Source organism: Ranitomeya imitator, chromosome 9 (assembly GCF_032444005.1).
Source record: "Ranitomeya imitator isolate aRanImi1 chromosome 9, aRanImi1.pri, whole genome shotgun sequence".
Taxonomy (NCBI): Eukaryota; Metazoa; Chordata; class Amphibia; order Anura; family Dendrobatidae; genus Ranitomeya; species Ranitomeya imitator.
The window spans coordinates 88,113,889-88,138,238 of NC_091290.1; the positions used below are offsets into that span (position 1 = coordinate 88,113,889).

Consider the following 24,350-nt stretch of genomic DNA (forward strand, 5'->3'; position numbering starts at 1 on the left):
GTTTTGTGACGCATGCGTCATTTTTGGCGCAAGCGTCAGGGCGCAGAGGACGCAGCAAGTTGCATTTTTTTTGCATCCAAAATCAAGCCAAAAATGGACGCATGCGTCACAAAACAATGCGTTTTTGCATGCGTTTTACATCCGTCGTACGTTTCGGCGACAATGCTGCGTCCAAAGACGCGAATGTGAACGTAGCCTTAGCTGTCCTGCCGGTCTCTGGAGCCAGGCTTGGAGACGATGACTCCCTCGGTGTTCCGGCTACCGGATTCTGCGCCTCAGAAAGGAGGCTGCCTTTTACAGGGCAGAACTCCTTCTGGTTTCCTCTCCTTTTGCTATGACTTCGTTTCTCACCCTCTACAATACAATTCTCCTTCAATGTCTCTTTCTTAGGATGCTGCCGCATCGGTAGGAAGTCGCAGCTCCGTGGCTTTCTGTCTAGGCCTCTGACAGGATCCCACCCGTCAGGGACCCACTACCTGAGCAGAGCTCAGAGAGCTGCTTACTGGGTGAAGCCCATCTCGCCTCTCTCTAACTTCCTATCCAGACCACCAGTTTTACCTAATTGTGAAGAGTGTCCTAATAAATAGGAGCGTAGGAGTGTGTTGTGTGGTTTGTGATACCTGGCAAAGTGATCTCCTTTATTGCCTTCAGACGTAACATCACTCCCCCAGGTGGAAGAATGACATTACTGCAACGACCAGGACCCTGGGGCGCTGCACTTAGCACATGGCAATCTTACACACACACACACTATGTTCAGATACACATTAAGGCTATGTGCACACGATGCGGATTTGCTGCAGATCCGCAGCGGATTTTTCCACGCAGAAACGCTGTAGATCCGCACTGTGAAGTACAGTACAATGTTAATCAATGGGATTAAAAAATAGTTGTGCAGATGGTGCGGAAAAATCAGTGCGGAATTGCTGCGGATTTCGAAGAAGCGAATGTCACTTCTTTTGTGCGGATCTGCAACGTTTCTGCACCCCTCCATGTTAAAAATCCGCAATGGCAAAAAATGCAAAAAATCTGCACAAAATCCGCATCAATTCCGCATAAAAACTGCACAAAATCCGCATAAAAACCGCGGCAAATCCGCAGCTGCGGATTCTGCTAGGAGATGCGGATTTTGTGCAGAAAATTCTGCACCTCTTTTCTTACGTGTGCACATAGCCTAAATAGCACATGTCCCTTTCCTTACAGCACTCGGTCACTGCAATAGTGGTTACCTATAATGGACATGCTGAACTGAATTCTGATTCCCCACGCAGCATCCAGGTAATGCTGGACGCATGCCAAACATATATGGTGGACACATAGCAAAAAGGAGACAACATTTGATATATATTTTTCTTTATTATTTTTTTTTTCTTCAGAGTACTCTATTACAGCAATGGCAGTCGCTATTTAAGGCATGCTACATTTCATTTAGCCACATTCAATCTTGCCTCCTTAAATAGAATTCAGGTAAATGTGTATTTTCCTATGAATAACATATTGCCTTGGTTAATACTTGTGACTTCTTCCTTAGGCATTTTCCTCTTATCATCCTTCCAGCTTATTTGAAGCACACTGTCTTTTCCTTCTGAACCAGGTGCCACTCGGATTTTTTCCTACCCAATAAACACTAAGGAGCACCCATATCCTTTACAGCTATAAGAAATATATTAATACCATGTGCACGCCTGTCTATTCACACCTTTCCTTAACAATATCATACACGCTTGACTCCTAGGTATTTTGTCTGGACTAAATAAGGTCTTGTCGTGTTCCGCTGCGGCAACAACATTTTGTGCCGCTGTGACGGAATGTAACTCAATATGGTTCTAATTATGTCATTTATGAGAAAATGCATCATATGACCGTTTTTATTTTATTGATTGCTTTATTTCATGATTTCTTTTTTCTGTTTGCAAGATACTGTGAGACTGAAAACGTTCAGTTATTTCTTCTGTTTTTTGTCTGGATGCAAAATAAATGACATTTCCTCATCTTTCAACAATTTGAGCGCCAAGTTTATTTTTGCTTAGATTACGGGTTGGATACCCTACTTGAGCACCATCCACAAGTCATTTTTATTGAGTGCCTTGTTGTTTTCTACTTTTCTCACGTTTGAAGTGAGTTTGGGGCGGTCAATATAACAGAAAATATCCAAAAGTGACACCATTCTAAAAACTGCACCCCTCAAAGTGCGCAAAACCACATTCAAGAAGTTTATTAACCCTTAAGGGTGCTTCAGAAGAGCTAAAGCAATGTGGAAGGAAAAAATGAACATTTTATTTAAAAATTTACTTTGGAACCAATTTTTTTTAATTTTCACTAGGGTATTGCTACAAATAGCTCTTAAACTGACTGACCAATGCAAAGGCCAGATTTAGAGCTCCTGTGGCGGACGCTGGTCTGCCTTCATACAGACACTTTCAAGGACCATACATGCAGAAATATTCTTTGACAGAGCAGGTTATAATTTTTATTGGTGTGTAAGTAAAGCGAAATATAAAATGTCCCCATCTAAAATGTTCTCATCTCTGTGCCCCTGCCACAGCTTTGCTCATGCATTTCCAATCCCAAAGCAAGGACCTTGGCAAGCCCATTACAGAGACCAGCCGTGGGGAGGGAGCAGAGATCCAGGGAGGTCATCTGGGCCAATAACAAAGACTGGAGGGGAGCTGAGAGGACGCGGGCACTGCAGGGAATGGGCCCGGAATAGTCTTGGGGAGGAAAGGTCTCCTGGACTAGTCCAGGTCCACCTGCATAAGGCGAGTGGAAGCATCCAAGTTCATTTTGTACATTACAGCTACATGTTAATCTACTATATAATTGTCTAAGGGTCACTTCTGTCTTTCTGTCCTTCTGTCACAGATATTCTTTGGTCGCGGCCTCTGTCTGTCAAGGAAATCCAAGTCACTGATTGGTCGTGGCAAAACAGCCACGACCAATCAGCGACGGGCACAGTCCGGAAGAAAATGGCCGCTCCTTACTCCCCGCAGTCACTGCCCGGCGCCCGCATACTCCCCTCCACTCACCGCTCACACAGGGTTAATGCCGGCGGTAACGGACCGTGTTATGCCGCGTGTAACGCACTCCGTTACCACCGCTATTAACGCTGTGTGTCCCCAACTTTTTACTATTGATGCTACCTATACGGCATCAATAGTAAAAAATGTAATGTTAAAAATAATCAAAAAACCTACTACACTCACCCTCCGTTGTCTGCAGAGCCAGCCGCCATCTTTCATTCCCGGCGATGCATTGCGAAATTACCCAAAAGACTTAGCAGCCTCACGAGACCGCTAAGTCATCTGGGTAATTTCGCAATGCATCCTGGGAACGGAAGATGGCGGCAGCCGCACGCTACAAGGGGCCCTCGGATCCAAAGGTGAGTATGTTAGAACTACAAGGGGCCCTCGGATCTGAAGGGGAGTATACTTATTTTTTATTTTTTAACCTGTGACATACGTGGCTGGGCAATATACTACGTGACTGGGCAATATACTACGTCGCTGTGCAATATACTACGTCGCTGTGCAATATACTACGTCGCTGTGCAATATACTAAGTCACTGGGCAATATACTACGTGGCTGGGCAATATACTACGTGACTGGGCAATATACTACGTGACTGGGCAATATACTACGTGGCTGGGCAATATACTACGTGGCTGGGCAATATACTACGTGGCTGGGCAATATACTAAGTAGCTGGGCAATATACTACGTAGCTGGGCAATATACTACGTAGCTGGGCAATATACTACGTGGCTGGGCAATATACTACGTGACTGAGCAATATACTACGTGACTGGGCAATATACTATGTGGCTGGGCAATATACTACGTGACTGGGCAATATACTACGCGACTGGGCAATATACTACGCGGCTGGGCAATATACTACGTGACTGGGCAATATATAGTTACATAGTTATTAAGGTTGAAGGAAGACTATATGTCCATCTAGTTCAACCCATAGCCTAACCTAACATGCCCTAACATGTTGATCCAGAGGAAGGCAAAAAAACCCCATGTGCAAAGAGTAAGCTCCACATTGGGGAAAAAAATTCCTTCCCGACTCCACATACGGCAATCAGACTAGTTCCCTGGATCAACGCCCTATCAAGGAATCTAGTGTATATACCCTGTAACATTATACTTTTCCAGAAAGGTATCCAGTCCCCTCTTAAATTTAAGTAATGAATCACTCATTACAACATCACACGGCAGAGAGTTCCATAGTCTCACTGCTCTTACAGTAAAGAATCCGCGTCTGTTATTATGCTTAAACCTTTTTTCCTCCAACCGCAGAGGATGCCCCCTTGTCCCTGTTTCAGGTCTATGATTAAAAAGATCATCAGAAAGGTCTTTGTACTGTCCCCTCATATATTTATACATTAAAATAAGATCACCCCTTAGTCTTCGTTTTTCCAAACTAAATAGTCCCAAGTGTAATAACCTATCTTGGTATTGCAGACCCCCCAGTCCTCTAATAACCTTGGTCGCTCTTCTCTGCACCCGCTCCAGTTCAGCTATGTCTTTCTTATACACCGGAGACCAGAACTGTGCACAGTATTCTAAGTGTGGTCGAACTAGTGACTTGTATAGAGGTAAAATTATATTCTCCTCATGAGCATCTATGCCTCTTTTAATGCATCCCATTATTTTATTTGCCCTTGTAGCAGCTGCCTGACACTGGCCACTGAATTTAAGTTTGTCATCCACCCATACACCCAGGTCTTTTTCATTGACGGTTTTGCCCAGAGTTTTAGAATTATGCACATAATTATACATCTTATTACTTCTACCCAAGTGCATGACCTTACATTTATCCCCATTAAAGCTCATTTGCCATTTATCAGCCCAAGCTTCTAGTTTACCTAAATCATCCTGTAATATAAAATTGTCCTCCTCTGTATTGATTACCCTGCAGAGTTTAGTGTCATCTGCAAATATTGAAATTCTACTCTGAATGCCCCCTACAAGGTCATTAATAAATATGTTAAAAAGAAGAGGGCCCAATACTGACCCCTGTGGTACCCCACTGCTAACCGCTACCCAGTCCGAGTGTGCTCCATTAATAACCACCCTTTGTTTCCTATCCCTGAGCCAGCTCTCAACCCACTTGCACATATTTTCCCCTATCCCCATTATTCTCATTTTATGTATCAACCTTTTGTGTGGCACCGTATCAAAAGCTTTTGAAAAGTCCATATACACTACATCCACTGGGTTCCCTTGGTCCAATCCGGAACTTACCTCTTCATAGAAACTGATCAAATTAGTCTGACATGAACGGTCCCTAGTAAACCCGTGCTGATACTGGGTCATGAGGTTATTCCTCTTCAGATACTCCAGTATAGCGTCCCTTAGAATGCCCTCCAGGATTTTACCCACAGTAGAGGTTAAGCTTACTGGCCTATAGTTTCCGAGTTCAGTTTTTGTTCCCTTTTTGAATATTGGCACCACATTTGCTATACGCCAGTCCTGTGGCACAGACCCTGTTATTATGGAGTCTTTAAAGATTAAAAATAATGGTCTATCAATGACTGTACTTAATTCCTGCAGTACTCGAGGGTGTATCCCATCCGGGCCCGGAGATTTGTCAATTTTAGTGATTTTTAGACGCCGCCGCACTTCCTGCTGGGTTAAGCAGGTGACATTTAATTGGGAATTTTTATCACTAGACATTTTGTCTGCCATGGGATTTTCTTGTGTAAATACTGATGAAAAAAAGTCATTTAGCATATTGGCTTTTTCCTCATCCTCATCCACCATCTCACCCAGACTATTTTTAAGGGGGCCAACACTATCATTTTTTAGTTTCTTACTATTTATGTAGTTAAAGAATATTTTAGGATTATTTTTACTCAATCTGGCAATGAGTCTCTCTGTCTCAATCTTTGCTGCCTTAATTTGCTTTTTACAGAATTTATTTAATTTTCTGTATTTATTTAATGCCTCCTCACTACCTACTTCCTTTAATTCTCTAAATGCTTTCTTTTTGTCCCTTATTGCGCCCCTTACAGCTCTATTTAGCCATATTGGTTTCCTCCTATTTCTAATATGTTTATTCCCATACGGTATATACTGTGCACAGGTCCTATCCAGGATGCTAATAAACGTCTCCCATTTTCTCTGTGTATTTTTGTGTCTCAGGATATCGTCCCAGTTAATTGCACCAAGATCCTCTCTCATCCGTTGGAAATTTGCCCTCCTGAAGTTTAGTGTCCTTGTAACCCCTCTACTACACATCTTTTTAAAGGATACATGAAAACTTATTATTTTGTGATCGCTATTTCCCAAGTAACCCCCAACCCTTATATTTGATATGCGGTCTGGCCTGTTGGTTAATATTAGGTCTAGCAGTGCCCCCCTTCTTGTTGGGTCCTGAACCAGTTGTGAAAGGTAATTGTCTCTCATAATTGTCAAAAACCGATTACCTTTGCTGGAACTGCAGATTTCTGTTCCCCAATCTATTTCAGGGTAGTTGAAGTCCCCCATAATAATGACTTCTCCTTGAGTCGCAGCTTCATCTATTTGCTTTACGAGGATATTCTCCATTGCTTCCATTATTTTTGGAGATTTATAACAAACCCCTATCATTAATTTATTATTTTTTCCCCCTCCCCTTATCTCCACCCACAGGGATTCTACATTTTCATTAAATTCACCTATATTATCGCGCAGGATGGGTTTTAAGGATGATTTTACATATAGACACACCCCTCCCCCTCGCTTATCTGTACGGTCATTTCTGAACAGGCTATAGCCCTGCAAGTTAACAGCCCAGTCATGGCTCTCATCCAGCCACGTTTCAGATATCCCCACCATGTCATAATTATGCTCCAACAACATTAGTTCTAATTCGTCCATTTTGTTGGCGAGGCTTCTGGCATTAGTATACATGCATTTTATGTTCCTCTCTGTACTTCTATTTCTTAAATTATTAACTGTTCTGACCCCACCCCCCATGCCACCGCCACCCCCAACTTCCTTATTTGTGCCCAGGACTCTGTCTGCACTATCTTCCCCTCCTATAAAATGAATACCCTCCCCCCCAATTCCTAGTTTAAACACTCCTCCAACCTTCTAGCCATTCTCTCCCCCAGCACAGCTGCACCCTCCCCATTGAGGTGCAGCCCGTCCCTAGCGTAGAGCCTGTAGCCAACTGAGAAGTCGGCCCAGTTCTGCAGGACCCCAAACCCCTCTTTCCTACACCAATTCTTGAGCCACTTATTAACCTCCCTAATCTCCCGTTGCCTCTCTGGCGTGGCACGTGGTACCGGCAGTATTTCGGAAAATACCACGTTGGAGGTCCTTGCTTTCAGCTTGCAGCCTAATTCCCTGAAATCATCTTTAAGGACCTTCCACCTACCTCTAACTTTGTCATTAGTGCCAATGTGCACCATGACCGCTGGGTCCTCACCAGCCCCTCCCAATAATCTGTCCACCCGATCAGCGATGTGTCGGACTCGAGCGCCAGGTAGGCAGCACACCGTTCGACGATCCCTGTCTTTGTGACAGATTGCCCTATCTGTTCCCCTAATAATTGAGTCGCCCACTACCAGCACCTGTCTGGCCTGCCCTGCTCTCCTATTTCCCTCCTTACTGGAGCAGTCACTCCTCCGGCTTTCAGAGGACATGCCTGGCTGCAGCAGTGCTACCCCTGTACTGGCACCCCCCTCATCTGCCAACTTAGCAAACTTATTGGGGTGTTCCAGATCAGGACTAGCCTCCCTGGCACTCTTCCCTCTACCCCGCTTCCTAACTGTCACCCAGCTTGCTACTTCATTGTCCTGCAGCTCCATCCCACCATCCCCCCCTCATCTGTCCCATTGAGCGTCTGCTCCGTGAGCAGAAGACTCCTCTCCATATTGTCTATGGATCTCAGCGTTGCCAGCTGCACATTTAGAGTCAGAATCTGGGTTTCCAAATGCACAACGTGCTCACATCTCGCACAGCAGTATGCACCCTCGATCGGCTGCTCAAGGACTGCATACATGTGGCAAGATGTGCACTGGATGGCATTAACAATCGTGGAGCACATTTCCTAATGGGGATTGCACCAGACAGAACAGTTCAATAAAAAAAAATATAAATAAATACAAAGTATTAATAAAAATCAGACAGCAATTCAGTAATTCCTCCCCTGAAAACTCCCTGACTCCAAAGTCACTGAATCACAAGTCACACTTACCGCCGTCCACACTTACGCTCTGGTCACACTCAGCTCGCTCACACTCGCTCGCCGTCCACACTTACGCTCTGGTCACACTCAGCTCGCTCACACTCGCTCTGCTGAAGATTTATAGAGATTTTTTTTTTTTTTTTCCTAGTTCCCCTCAACAGCAATCAACCTTGCTGTTCAAATGCACTTCCAAAAAAATGCACTACGTAGCTGGGCAATATACTACGTGGCTGGGCAATATACTACATGGCTGGGCAATATACTACGTCGCTGGGCAATATACTACGTGGCTGGGCAATATACTACGTGGCTGGGCAATATACTACGTGACTGGGCAATATGCTACGTAGCTGGGCAATATACTACGGCGCCGTGCAATATACTACGTCGCTGTGCAATATACTAAGTCACTGGGCAATATACTACGTAGCTGGGCAATATACTACGTGGCTGGGCAATATACTACGTGACTGGGCAATATACTACGTGACTGGGCAATATACTACGTGACTGGGCAATATACTACGTGACTGGGCAATATACTACGTGACTGGGCAATATATTACGTAGCTGGGCAATATACTACGTGGCTGGGCAATATACTACGTGGCTGGGCAATATACTACGTCGCAGTGCAATATACTACGTCACTGGGCAATATACTACGTAGCTGGGCAATATAGTATGTGACTGGGCAATATACTATGTAGCTGGGCAATATACTACGTGGCTGGGCAATATACTACGTGGCTGGGCAATATACTAAGTGGCTGGGCAATATACAGGTCCTTCTCAAAAAATTAGCATATAGTGTTAAATTTCATTATTTACCATAATGTAATGATTACAATTAAACTTTCATATATTATAGATTCATTATCCACCAACTGAAATTTGTCAGGTCTTTTATTCTTTTAATACTGATGATTTTGGCATACAACTCCTGATAACCCAAAAAACCTGTCTCAATAAATTAGCATATCAAGAAAAGGTTCTCTAAACGACCTATTACCCTAATCTTCTGAATCAACTAATTAACTCTAAACACATGCAAAAGATACCTGAGGCTTTTATAAACTCCCTGCCTGGTTCATTACTCAAAACCCCCATCATGGGTAAGACTAGCGACCTGACAGATGTCAAGAAGGCCATCATTGACACCCTCAAGCAAGAGGGTAAGACCCAGAAAGAAATTTCTCAACAAATAGGCTGTTCCCAGAGTGCTGTATCAAGGCACCTCAATGGTAAGTCTGTTGGAAGGAAACAATGTGGCAGAAAACGCTGTACAACGAGAAGAGGAGACCGGACCCTGAGGAAGATTGTGGAAAAGGACCGATTCCAGACCTTGGGGAACCTGAGGAAGCAGTGGACTGAGTCTGGTGTGGAAACATCCAGAGCCACCGTGCACAGGCGTGTGCAGGAAATGGGCTACAGGTGCCGCATTCCCCAGGTAAAGCCACTTTTGAACCATAAACAGCGGCAGAGGCGCCTGACCTGGGCTACAGAGAAGCAGCACTGGACTGTTGCTAAGTGGTCCCAAGTACTTTTTTCTGATGAAAGCAAATTTTGCATGTCATTCGGAAATCAAGGTGCCAGAGTCTGGAGGAAGACTGGGGAGAAGGAAATGCCAAAATGCCTGAAGTCCAGTGTCAAGTACCCACAGTCAGTGATGGTGTGGGGTGCCATGTCAGCTGCTGGTGTTGGTCCACTGTGTTTCATCAAGGGCAGGGTCAATGCAGCTAGCTATCAGGAGATTTTGGAGCACTTCATGCTTCCATCGGCTGAAATGCTTTATGGAGATGAAGATTTCATTTTTCAGCACGACCTGGCACCTGCTCACAGTGCCAAAACCACTGGTAAATGGTTTACTGACCATGGTATTACTGTGCTCAATTGGCCTGCCAACTCTCCTGACCTGAACCCCATAGAGAATCTGTGGGATATTGTGAAGAGAAAGTTGAGAGACGCAAGACCCAACACTCTGGATGAGCTTAAGGCCGCTATTGAAGCATCCTGGGCCTCCATAACATCTCAGCAGTGTCACAGGCTGATTGCCTCTATGCCACGCCGCATTGAAGCAGTCATTTCTGCCAAAGGATTCCCGACCAAGTATTGAGTGCATAACTGAACATTATTATTTGTTGGTTTTTTTGTTTGTTATTAAAAAACACTTTTATTTGATTGGATGGGTCAAATATGCTAATTTATTGAGACAGTTTTTTTGGGTTATCAGGAGTTGTATGCCAAAATCATCAGTATTAAAAGAATAAAAGACCTGACAAATTTCAGTTGGTGGATAATAAATCTATAATATATGAAAGTTTAATTGTAATCATTACATTATGGTAAATAATGAAATTTAACACTATATGCTAATTTTTTGAGAAGGACCTGTACTACGTGCCTGGCCAATATACTACGTCGCTGGCCAATATACTACGTGACTGGGCAATATACTACGTGACTGGGCAATATACTATGTGGCTGGGCAATATACTACGTGGACATGCATATTCTAGAATACCGATGCGTTAGAATCGGGCCACCATCTAGTAAAGTATAAACGCATTGTGTGATCTGAAGATTCTCTTTACAGGTTTAGCATCCACTGCGTATGTAATAGAGGTTATCCCACCGACAGCGTTAATCACATATCCACAAAAAAGGTGATAAATGTCTGTACAATATGGATGAGACCACTGGGACCGCCACACTCAAGAACATTAGATCCTGTGCCCCAATTTGAGCAGAGTGGTAGTGCGCATGTGTGAACACTCAAGCACTACCGCACCCATAGAAGTGAATGAGTAAGAATCTTTATGGGTCCTATTCAACAACATAAATAATAGCAGTATGGAGTTGGAGATAGTGTGTGACTAAAGAGGGAAGTGGATAGGTGATAACTGTAGTTTGTGGGTTTTTAATGCACCACAATTATAGATACACACATTATAGCTGTGTGTGGCACCAATATCAACGTCTTTAATTTTACTGCCAATCATTATGGCTGAATGGCAGGGTGAGCATGAGGATAGAGAATGTACAGTTTTCATCTACAGGTCTATCGTTTGAGAAAAGCAATGTTAATTGTTACACTCCAGTCAGTCAAACTAGAGATATCGAATCTACGAGTCGGACTCAAAAGTGGAGTACTGTGAGGGGTCATAAATATAGGAGGTTCAGAAGCTGTGATCACAGTCATGCCTGGGGGTCCAATGGACCTTCTCCAAAATAACACAGCAGTGCTGTAAGACATGAGCTGCTGGGAGGTCTTGTTACAGACCCAAACCTCTAAGTTAGTGGTCTCATAGACATAGATTTACCAAACATAGAAGAGCCATAATGATACTTACTTGTAACTTGGAAGCTTCCCTTTGGTCTCTCGCACGTAAGACACATAACATTTCCACAGATCTATGTGTAAGACTTTCATCAGACATCTCTGAAATAACTGCAGATACAGAGAGGGTCGATGACAAAATGAATACTCTTTGCCAAACTTCGTCCAATTTCACACATGCATTAAATGTGAACCTGTTATGTGATTCCTCCTGCCAAACCACGAGGAGCATGCATTAGAGCCTGGATACGTGATTGCATCCAAGCATATTTTCCTCTGAAACGCTCCTGCACTTCTGAGAACATATACTTTAATAATCCAGTTGGGGACCTTAGATGGAGATCAGACTAATCTAGTGCCACCCTTGGCCGGCTATTCCCAGCACTGCTATGGTCCCAGGCTGGATCTTTACAGTATAATTTTTGTGAAATGCCGGAGTGTTTCAAAGTAAAACACAATGGGCTGCAAATGTGCGGCCAAGATCTGTTTCATGCTACATGTGGCTTGAGCACCATGAATCAGCAAACCTGATACTATATCACCTGCTAACACAAGAATGAAGACTAATGTGCACTGAAGAAACATGGGTCTTCTGTATACACCGCCTTATTACACATCACCCGTTCCATCTTCCATAACATCCAAAGACTTGAAGTCAACTGGGAATTCAGTTGTCAAAACTATTGCTTCCTTTAATGTTAAAGTAATGGAGATTACTAAACTAAATGCTGGAAAACATGAGATTAATTTGCACTGTTCATGCCATATGTCAGATTTATGATGTGTTCAAACCACTTTTTGTGCCTTACTAATAATGATAATAATTTTATTTCTATAGCGTCAACATATTCCGCAAGCTCTTTACAAATTATAGAGGAGTCTTGCACATACAATAAAAGACATTACAGCGTAACCATGAACACATAGAGCAAAACAGATAACAAGAGGAGTGAGGGCCCTGCTCGCAAGCTTACAGTCTATGAGGAAAAGGGGAGACACGAGAGGTGGATGGTAACAATTTCGTTGTTCGGACCAGCCATAGTGTAAGGCTCAGGTGTTCATGTAAAGCTGCATGAACCAGTTCACTGCCTATGTATGTAACAATACAGACACAGAGGCTATTAACTGTATAAAGCGTATGAGAACATGATGAGAGGAACCTGGTTGTGGTAAAAATGTTGAATTAGCAACACAGGGCTAGTTAGGTTAATGCGTTGAGGCGGTAGGCCAGTCTGAACAAATGTGTTTTTAGGCCATGCTTAAAACTGTGAGTATTGGGGATTAATCGTATTAACCTGGGTAGTGTATTCCAAAGAATTGGCGAAGCACGTGAAAAGTCTTGGAGACGGGAGTGGGAGGTTCTGATTATTGAGGTCATTAGCAGAACGGAGTATATAGTTAAGTAAATAAGGCAGCACACTGCAGCGCTAAAACATGTAAACTTGAAAACACGAAATTTGAACTGCATTACTGCACTAGAAATATGAAAAATGAGAGCTTTTAGCGCATAAAAATGGCCAATTTTACAGGTCCTTCTAAAAAAATTAGCATATAGTGTTACATTTCATTATTTACCATAATGTAATGATTACAATTAAACTTTCATATATTATAGATTCATTATCCACCAACTGAAATTTGTCAGGTCTTTTATTCTTTTAATACTGATGATTTTGGCATACAACTCCTGATAACCCAAAAAACCTGTCTCAATAAATTAGCATATCAAGAAAAGGTTCTCTAAACGACCTATTACCCTAATCTTCTGAATCAACTAATTAACTCTAAACACATGCAAAAGATACCTGAGGCTTTTATAAACTCCCTGCCTGGTTCATTACTCAAAACCCCCATCATGGGTAAGACTAGCGACCTGACAGATGTCAAGAAGGCCATCATTGACACCCTCAAGCAAGAGGGTAAGACCCAGAAAGAAATTTCTCAACAAATAGGCTGTTCCCAGAGTGCTGTATCAAGGCACCTCAATGGTAAGTCTGTTGGAAGGAAACAATGTGGCAGAAAACGCTGTACAACGAGAAGAGGAGACCGGACCCTGAGGAAGATTGTGGAGAAGGACCGATTCCAGACCTTGGGGAACCTGAGGAAGCAGTGGACTGAGTCTGGTGTGGAAACATCCAGAGCCACCGTGCACAGGCGTGTGCAGAAAATGGGCTACAGGTGCCGCATTCCCCAGGTAAAGCCACTTTTGAACCATAAACAGCGGCAGAGGCGCCTGACCTGGGCTACAGAGAAGCAGCACTGGACTGTTGCTAAGTGGTCCCAAGTACTTTTTTCTGATGAAAGCAAATTTTGCATGTCATTCGGAAATCAAGGTGCCAGAGTCTAGAGGAAGACTGGGGAGAAGGAAATGCCAAAATGCCTGAAGTCCAGTGTCAAGTACCCACAGTCAGTGATGGTGTGGGGTGCCATGTCAGCTGCTGGTGTTGGTCCACTGTGTTTCATCAAGGGCAGGGTCAATGCAGCTAGCTATCAGGAGATTTTGGAGCACTTCATGCTTCCATCGGCTGAAATGCTTTATGGAGATGAAGATTTCATTTTTCAGCACGACCTGGCACCTGCTCACAGTGCCAAAACCACTGGTAAATGGTTTACTGACCATGGTATTACTGTGCTCAATTGGCCTGCCAACTCTCCTGACCTGAACCCCATAGAGAATCTGTGGGATATTGTGAAGAGAAAGTTGAGAGACGCAAGACCCAACACTCTGGATGAGCTTAAAGGGAACCTGTCACCTGAATTTGGCGGGACTGGTTTTGGGTCATATGGGCGGAGTTTTCGGGTGTTTTATTCACCCTTTCCTTACCTGCTGGCTGCATGCTGGCCGAAATATTGGATTGAAGTTCATTCTCTGTCCTCCGTAGTACACGCCTGCGCAAAGTAATCTTACCTTGCGCAGGCGTGTACTATGGAAGACAGAGAATGAACTTCAATCCAATATTTCGGCCAGCATGCAGCCAGCAGGCAAGGAAAGTGTGAATCAAACACCCGAAAACTCCGCCCATATGACCCAAAACTGGTCCCGCCAAATTCAGGTGACAGGTTCCCTTTAAGGCCGCTATTGAAGCATCCTGGGCCTCCATAACATCTCAGCAGTGTCACAGGCTGATTGCCTCCATGCCACGCCGCATTGAAGCAGTCATTTCTGCCAAAGGATTCCCGACCAAGTATTGAGTGCATAACTGAACATTATTATTTGATGGTTTTTTTGTTTGTTATTAAAAAACACTTTTATTTGATTGGATGGGTGAAATATGCTAATTTATTGAGACAGGTTTTTTGGGTTATCAGGAGTTGTATGCCAAAATCATCAGTATTAAAACAATAAAAGACCTGACAAATTTCAGTTGGTGGATAATAAATCTATAATATATGAAAGTTTAATTGTAATCATTACATTATGGTAAATAATGAAATTTAACACTATATGCTAATTTTTTGAGAAGGACCTGTATGTGTACCTGGTAGCCCCTTTACGGCATCTCTCTTATACCAGGTCCTAAACTTGCCTTACCTCGCTGAGAATAAATGTCTCCATCTGAATGGGTACATGTGAAACCTCTTCTTAGACTAAACTTCTCTCTCTCTGTGGAGGGGTATTGGACCTGCTGTAATTAAAACACCTGAAGCTAGGAGGCGGAGTGCACGATCAGAAGGCTAAAGAATACATTTCAAAAACCTGACCGGCACATCCAAACATAGACTAAGTGTGAACAGGTGCTGAACCTAGAGTCGCCAACTCGTATATAGTTAAGTAAATAAGGCAGCACACTGCAGCGCTAAAACATGTAAACTTGAAAACACGAAATTTGAACTGCATTACTGCACTAGAAGTATGAAAAATGAGAGCTTTTAGCTCTTAGAGAGATGCCGTAAAGGGGCTACCAGGTACACATAAAATTGGCCATTTTTATGCGCTAAAAGCTCTCATTTTTCATATTTCTAGTGCAGTAATGCAGTTCAAATTTCGTGTTTTCAAGTTTACATGTTTTAGCGCTGCAGTGTGCTGCCTTATTTACTTAACTATATACGAGTTGGCGACTCTAGGTTCAGCACCTGTTCACACTGAGTCTATGTTTGGATGTGCCGGTCAGGTTTTTGAAATGTATTCTTTAGCCTTCTGATCGTGCACTCCGCCTCCTAGCTTCAGGTGTTTTAATTACAGCAGGTCCAATACCCCTCCACAGAGAGAGAGAATTTTAGTCTAAGAAGAGGTTTCACATGTACCCATTCAGATGGAGACATTTATTCTCAGCGAGGTAAGGCAAGTTTAGGACCTGGTATAAGAGAGATGCCGTAAAGGGGCTACCAGGTACACATAAAATTGGCCATTTTTATGCGCTAAAAGCTCTCATTTTTCATATTTCTAGTGCAGTAATGCAGTTCAAATTTCGTGTTTTCAAGTTTACATGTTTTAGCGCTGCAGTGTGCTGCCTTATTTATTTATTTATTGCCTAACTATATACGAGTTGGCGACTCTAGGTTCAGCACCTGTTCACACTTAGTCTATGTTTGGATGTGCCGGTCAGGTTTTTGAAATGTATTCATTAGCAGAACGGAGGGCACAAGTAGGGTTACTAGGCATTTTTGAAAATTATCTAAAAAAAAAAAAGCTTTGAAGTAGCACACTGACAATTCTTTTATTAACGACCAAATTAGCCATGGTGCACAGTGCATGGATTACAGATCGCTGCCTTCTTCCATTACCAGCGTGGTCCCAGTATTTTCTGCACTGCCGGCCCACACCTTGTAAATGTAAGTGTGAGACGCACCAGACCCCTAGAATAACACTGACATGCCACTTAGGATCTACGCAGACAGTGCTGTCAGAGCTGCCGTCATGTGGTGCACTACAGGGTCAGAATGGTGCTGTGGTGGAAGAAGGCAGCAATCAGTAAGTTTAAGAATTGCACTGCACACATAAAAACTATGGTTATGGGGGGTAGATAGATAGAAGAAAAAAATCATTAAAGTGTGATTCTAAATGATCAAACATGTTGGCATGAGGTAAAATGTCCAACATGCCAACAGGACGAGCCAGCTCAATCACACCACCTCAGCCACTCTATAATGATCCCTGCACTGTGGTTGAGGTTGGGGACAGCTGCACACTTCACACTTTCCATTGCATAAATTTGCAATGACAGCCGCACAATACATTGATAGCTGCAGATCTCATGCACTATGTTGGCTGCGTGTTCACTATGTGGATGTACTCTAACTAGTGATGAGCGAATATCCTCGTTACTTGAGATTTCTCCAGCATGCTCGGGTGTCCTCCGAGTATTTGTTAGTGCTCGGAGATTTAGTTTTTATTGCCGCAGCTGAATGATTTACATCTGTTAGCCAGCATAAGTACATGTGGTGATTTCCTAGCAACCAGGCAACCCCCACATGTACGTATGCTGGCTAACAGATGTAAATCATTCGGCTGCGGCAAGAAAAACTAAATCTCCGAGCACTGAAAAATACTCGGAGGACACCCGAGCGTGCCCGAGAAATCTCGAGTAACGAGTATATTCGCTCATCACTGACTCTAAGTAATAAATCTGCCCTATTATGTCGGACTATAATATAAGCAGCTTTATGTCTAAAATACTAAACCAACTTTACTGCTAACAATGGGACAAGCAGAACAGACTTACCTTTTCCACCTTGTCGTAATTTTTTGCCTTAACCTGTAGGTAAATAAAAAAGTATTATAATAATAACAGTACAGCATGGTTTGGGATCCTGTGTCTAATGTGATGTACATCAAGTTGTGAAACATTCCTAAAATTACTTTGGAGTCATATTTACCTTCTATGTCGCCCTCCCACCACCCACCATCACAATCCAGTGTCTGCAGACCTGTATCACTGCATGTTCCCGGAGTGTTGCCATATGTAGCAGGTCTGTGTCCTGGAGATGCCCATTTTCTAACATCATAGGCTAAGTTCACACTGCGTTAGTGCAGTCCGTTCAACACATCCGTTAAACGGACTGTGGCTGGGTTCACACTGCGTTAGTGTGACCCATTTAACGGACTACGTTACACCACAGCATAACGCGGTGTAACGCAGTCCGTTAACGCCACCATTACTTTCAATGGCGGACGCATCGCTAGCGCACGCCCACAATGGGCGTGCGCTAGCGATGTGCCGTCATTGAGTGACGGACCCGAGACGCGGGCTGCAGCGTTTCCGGGTCCGTCACTGCTAGCGCAGATGGAGCTAGCAGATGCTCCATCTGTGCTAGCGCTGTGCAAACGTCGGCACTTGCGTTAGTGCAGTCCGTTTAACGGATGTGTTGAATGGACTGCACTAACGCAGTGTGAACTTTAACGCAAGTGCCGACGTTTGCACAGCGCTAGCGCAAATGGAGCATCTGCTAGCTCCATCTGCGCTAGCAGTGACGGACCCGGAAACGCTGCAGCCCGTGTCTCGGGTCCGTCACTCAATGACGGCACATCGCTAGCGCACGCCCATTGTGGCTGTGCGCTAGCGATGCGTCCGTCATTGAAAGTAATGGCAGCGTTAACGGACTGCGTTACGCCGCGGTGTAACATAGTACGTTAAACGGGTCACACTAACGCAGTGTGAACCTAGCCTAAGTTACATTAATGTGATTAGAATAAATCATCATTTTGAAGGGGCATCTAATGACAGATGCCGTAGGAAAGAAGGACTGATAGGCTAGATTTCAACATTTTCTCCTTTGTGCGCCGGGCAGATACGAGGGGTCTGACAGCAGCTTACTACCCTCTTCTTAATGAGAACATGTCTGTAACAGCAGGGTAAAGCCATGTTCACACGCAGCGTAAATGCTGCCTTTTTGTCTGCACATTTTCTGCTGGTGTCTGTACAATAATACATTATATCAATCTTCTCTGATTAATGCGTTTTTTGCTGACTTTTTTTTATGCGTTTTTGGTGCACAATTTGTAGCAGCATTTAATGTGTTGTTTTTCAACGCCCCATAAAAGGCTCAAGAGAAAATACACACTGAAAACACAAAGATATCCAGATAAACGCAGCAGATTTTCTGCAGAGAAAATGTAGAGGAAAAATACAGTATTTATTCTACTTTCGAACACGGCCTAAGAATACATCACGTAGTATAACGCCAACCTCCGGAGTATACTCTATTGGACACGAGAGTACACTGCTGGGCCTTCATCAGAATGGCAGACGACAGTATACCATCTTTGCAGATAAGGAATAGCATAGTATTAGTAGATGCCTCTAAGGCTAGGTTCACATTGCGTTGTGTCTCCGTTTAACGGACTACGTTACACCGCGGCATAACGTGGTGTAACGTAGTCCGTTAATGGCACCATTGAATGCAATGTCGGACTCATCGCTAGCGCACGCCCACAATGGGCGTGCGCTAGCAATGCGTCCGACATTGACGGACCTGAGACGCGGGCTGCAGCGTTTCCGGGTCCATCAACGCTAGGGTAGATGGAACTAGCAGATGCTCCATCTGCGCTAGCGCTGTGCAAAGTCGGCACTTGCGTCAGCGCAAGCCGTTTAACGTATGCGTTGAACGGACTGCACTAATGCAATGTAAACCAAGCCAAGGCTACTTTCACACTAGCGTCGGTACGGGGCTGTCGCCATGTGTCGGCCCGATGTACCGTCGCAAACTGCAAAAAAAATTAACAACTGGGGCAGCGGATGCAGTTTTACAACGCATCCGCTGCCCCATTGTAAGGTGCGGGAAGGAGGGGGCGGAGTTCCGGCCACGCATGCATGGTCGGAAATGGCAGACTCGACGCTCAAAAAAAGTTACATGTAACTTTTTTTGTGCCGACGGTGCACCAAAACACGACACATCCGTTACACGACAGATGCGACGTGTGGCGATACGTCACAATGCATCGCTAATGAAAGTCAGTGGAGAAAAAACGCATCCTGTGGGCAACTTTGCAGGATGCGTTTTTACTCCAAAACGACGCATTGCGACGTACGTAAAAAAAACGCTAGTGTGAAAGTAGCTTTACATGGGATACAGCAGCCTTCTATTTCCAGTGTTTCTAATGTGTGCATAGACTAAAGGCAAGCTGCCATGATGAGTTTTTTGGGGTACTTATTTTCTTATGAAAAAAAAAAAAAAGGCATATTACAGTCCCAGCAAAGCGCATGATCGGTGTGTGTGCTGATCTGCCGTGCAATTATGAGATCTGCAACATGTTTATCCTGCTTGTGGGAAATATGCATTTTATTTGCGGATTCTATCTATAAACGTAAACGAGATGTAGAAAAACGGCAGATAAAAAAAAAAAAAAAAAAAAAAAAGCTCAACAAACAGGAAGTTTCCAAAACATAGTGGCTTCATTTAAAACTTGATATAAATACCGCGACAGGAAAAAGCGCTTCTATAAATGTGTAAAGAAAATCACTCGAAAACGTAATGGAAAATCCCAAGTAACCTACAGTGGATATGAAAAGTCTACACATCACTTTTTTTTAACAATATCTTTTTAATTGGTTTTAAGAAAATAACAACAAGCAGTGTATACAATACGTTAGACTGAAAAATAATGAAGTCTACATAGGGATTAAACCTACAGAAAATAAAATACAACATAACATACAGGGCTGTATTCAGCAGATTTCAAGGATCGTAATCATTAATGACTACTATTAAATTAGAACAATATTTTCTGGATGATTCAACCAACTCTTCCAATTAACATTGAAAACTTGCAACTTATTATTTTGTCTACACATCACTTTTAAGGGTATGTGCACGCGTTCCGGAATTTTCACGTTTTTTGCGCGTTTTTCCGCGATAAAACGCTATAAAAATGCATAAAAAACGCATGCATATGCATCCTATCATTTAGAATGCATTCCGCAATTTTTGTGCACATGATGCGTTTTTTCCGCAAAAAAAACGCATTCCGGAAAAAGAAGCATCATGTTCATTGTTTTTGCGGATTTCTTGCAGATTTCCCATTATATTATGGCATTTGGAGTGTCTGGGAAAAAAACGCAAAAAATCCGCATAAAATCCGCAAACAAAAACGCGAAAAAAACGCAAAAATTACGCATGCAGAATTCCTGTGGAAAACCTCAGGTTTATCTCAGGAAAATTCTGCATGCATTCCGGACGTGTGCACATACCCTAAATCCGCTATAAATCTGCAGCAAAAATGCAGCGTTTTTGCCCTGCAGATTTATCAAATCCGCTGCGGAAAAATTGGCAGTGGACCATTCTACGTGTGCACATACCCTCAGACTCCTGTTCAATAGTAGTCAGTGCAAAGCTGCCATCATCTACAGTGATTCTGATTAACCCCATATATAGTTCAGCTGTTCTAGAAGGATTTTCTTGACATTTTCTTAGTTACATTATATAGAAAATGCCATGGTCCGTAAACAGCTTACAACACAGTAAGGGAACTTATTGCTGAAAGGTATCATTCGGGAGAAGGTTGAAAAAAAGTTCCAATTTATTAGATATTGCATGCAATAATTTGAAGACTCATCAAGAAGTGGCTTAAATTTGGCACAATTACATTACCTATAACTGGATTTCCCTCAAAAATTAATGGAGAGGCAAAAAGAAAATAGGCCCGAGAGGCTAAACAGAGGCCAATATTAAAGGAGCTGCAAGAATTTTTGACAAGTTGTGTATTGTATGTGACAATCTCCTGTATTCTTCATATGTGTGGCCAGGGCTGTGGATTCGGAGTTAGTTTTGGTTGGAGTCGGAGTCGGTAGAAATGTACCGACTTCAGCTTTAAAAAATTTTTTATTAATATTTCATAATTGAACTTTCATATGAATTTTATAAATGTTACTCAAATATATATGTTCTATCAAACTATGAACAACAGTGATAAGCAGTTCTGCTGGAGATAGAGACATTTCTTACTTCTTGTGTGTCACTGTTCTCCACTTCCCTTATCTAATCTTATACTTGGTTAACCTCATGCTGCCCCAACCCCCCTACTTACAATGTATGAAACTGAAAGTGAAAATGTGTTGCAAATTCTTAGTAGTAAAGCTCCTCCTCTAGACTAGATGTTTGGTGTGTGTCTTCCAAGCATCTCACAGCTGCTACTCAGAAGAGGAAGACTGTAAGAAGTAGTATCCTTTCAACAAACTTTGCATCAGTTAACTGTGAGTACATGAGGAATAACAGTATTACTGACCACTATATCAGTTGTACGACCTGGCAATTTTGTACAATTATTTTTAGGAAAAACAATTGTCATTTGGATTGTGAATGCAGAATTAAAAACCTGAGAATGTCAAAGAAGCGTCACATTAAATCAGCTGTATTTGAACATTTCACCATCACTCAGGATAGAAAACATTATGTCTGTCAGTGTATGACAAATGATCCAGACTAAAACAAATGCTGTGAAGCCAAGATCAGTGCATATTCAGGCAAAGATAAAAATGCTCCTACCAGAGCTTCTAATCTAAAGAGACATTTACAGCGCTTTCATCCAGAAGTACTGAAAGCATTGGATGAGAAAGACTGCATCCAAACCAATGAACTAGTGCCCAGCTCTTCCAGCCAAAAAAGGAGCAGAGAACTTTGCAGCCATCAGTTGCAAGATATTTTGTCAGTGACAAAGTTACTGTGACAATGACAGTAGATACATTTAAAAAACAGATCATAGAGCTTGTTGTAAAGGATAGTGTGCCTATTTCATTATTTTCACGACCAGCTTTTGTGTGTCTGAATGGGGAAATGGCCCGCAAGCTTGGTGTTTCTCTGGAGAGAGTGAGTATTAGAAAATTAGTAATCGAAGAAGCTTTTAAACAAAAGGAAGAACTTAAAAAAACTCTCAAGGGACGCTTCCTGTTTCTTAAAATGGATGCCTGCACACGTCAGAGTGAACTATTTTGCCATCAATGTCCGATTTGTTTGTGACAAAAATGAAATAGTTACCAAGACATTGGCAGTAAAACACACCAAAGCTCATCACACCAGTGAGTTTCTCCAGGTCTTGGTGGAAAAGGTTCTGCAAGTCTATGAGCTTAAAAAAGAGCAAGTTCTTTCTGTCCTAACTGACAATGCTTCAAATATGATAAGTACTATTAAGCTAATGAATGAGAGTAATGATGGTGACCAGCAGCTAGAAGAACATTCTGGGTCCACAGACACAGAAATGTTTGAAATAGAGGAACACAGTATTGTAACTGAGGAGCAAACTGAAGTTGCTTCAGATGAACAGCAACATGATAGTTTAGATGATCTTGTTGAAACTGTGTCAATACGTTCTTTCATTCATCACATGCGCTGTGTTGTGCATATGCTACAGCTGGCTATAAGAGACAGTCTGCAAGAAGGACATGCTGCTGCACTGATTGGCAAGGTAAGAAAATTGGCTACTGTTGCCAGAACCCCTAAAGTTGACTCAATTTTGAAGAGACGTGCTGGAAAAGGGGCAATTATTGATCAAGCCACACGATGGGGCAATACTTACTTAATGATTCAGCGCTTGGTTGAACTGAAAACCTTTCTTGTAGACATGGCTAACCCTCAACTGACGCTAAATGAAAATCAGTGGAATCAGGTGACTGAGCTGGAAAAATTGCTAGAGCCCTGTCTGAAATAGCAGTAAGGATGAAAGGGTTGCAGAACAGTCAGGAGGAACAAGAAGAGTTTGGTCGTCCTGCCACATCTTCACCCTCATCAACTGATGCAGAATTTAATTTTGAAAACTATTTGGATCACAAGGACCGTGCAAAGCGTTCCCGCATAGAAGAGTCATCCCCATCAAAGAACACAGCCAGTACATTTCAGCAGAATTTTTCATGTGCACTAAAAGAAATTGAGAAATGTGACCGTTCATCAAAAATAATAGTGCAACAAGCGATTCCTCTATATCCTGACATTGTCAGAGATGTTGCCCGAGTGGTTACTGCTTTGCCACCAAGTTAGTGTAGAGAGGTTGTTCTCTGCTCTCAAAATAATTAGATCAGATTTGAGGGCATCCATGAAAAAGGATCTGACAGAGGCAATACTTTTTCTGAGGACAAATTTATAGATTTCTTCTTATTAACTGCATAACAGTGTTTATTGCATATTTACTTACAAGTGAGTTTAGAAACGTTTATAAAAGTTATTTGCTATATTCTAATAAATATAGTTTTTGCTCTAAGTGGTCTGATTAATTATATGATGGTGAGAAACTGAATAAGCACAATGTTAATATTTGACAACAGTAAATTTATTGTTACGAATTGGCCATTTATGAAGGAGTGGGAGCCGGAGTCGGAACCTGATAAAATACAGGAGTCGGAGTCGCAACTGTGGCTTACCGACTCCACAGCCCTTTGTGTGGCCTGCGAGGTATGATGGCAAGATGGAAGTTTTTCCTTGCAAAGAAAAACATCCAAGCATAGCTGTAATTTGCCAAAATATACATCAAGTCTGTCAAAAGCATGTGGGAAAATGTGTTATTGTCTGATGAGACAAAGATAAACTTTTGGGCCATAATTCTAAGGCTATGTGCACTCGCTTAGGATTTCTTGCAGAAATTTCCTGAGCAAAACCGGACATTTTCTGCAAGAAATCTGCATGCGTTTTTTCGCGTTTTTTGAAGTTTTTTTTGCGCGTTTTTTAAGGAGCTTCCCAATGCATTAGTGGGGAAAACGCAAAAAAATCCGCAAAATTAATGAACATGCTGCAATTTTTACCGCAAGGCATTTTTTTTGCTCTAAAAAAACACACATCATGTGCACAAAAATTGCGGAATGCATTCTAAATGATGGGATGCATAATGTATGCTTTTTTTTATGCGTCTTTATAGCGAAAAATCAGCAACGTGTGCACACAGCCTAAAAGGTACATTTGGC

The 24,350-nt window shown here is 42.6% G+C and overlaps 1 protein-coding gene across 2 annotated transcripts in view; it reads right to left on the reverse strand.

The window, feature by feature from the left end:
- The window catches only part of CSTF3 (cleavage stimulation factor subunit 3), a 224,709-nt gene that overhangs the window by 65,402 nt on the left and 134,957 nt on the right, over nt 1-24,350 (reverse strand). For both annotated transcript variants that reach the window (XM_069739444.1, XM_069739445.1), the window contains 2 exons: nt 17,190-17,222; nt 11,540-11,637 (listed from right to left, as the gene is read on the reverse strand). In XM_069739444.1, the coding sequence (XP_069595545.1) occupies nt 11,540-11,637; nt 17,190-17,222 (131 nt within the window). The remainder of the gene's footprint in view (nt 1-11,539; nt 11,638-17,189; nt 17,223-24,350) is intronic.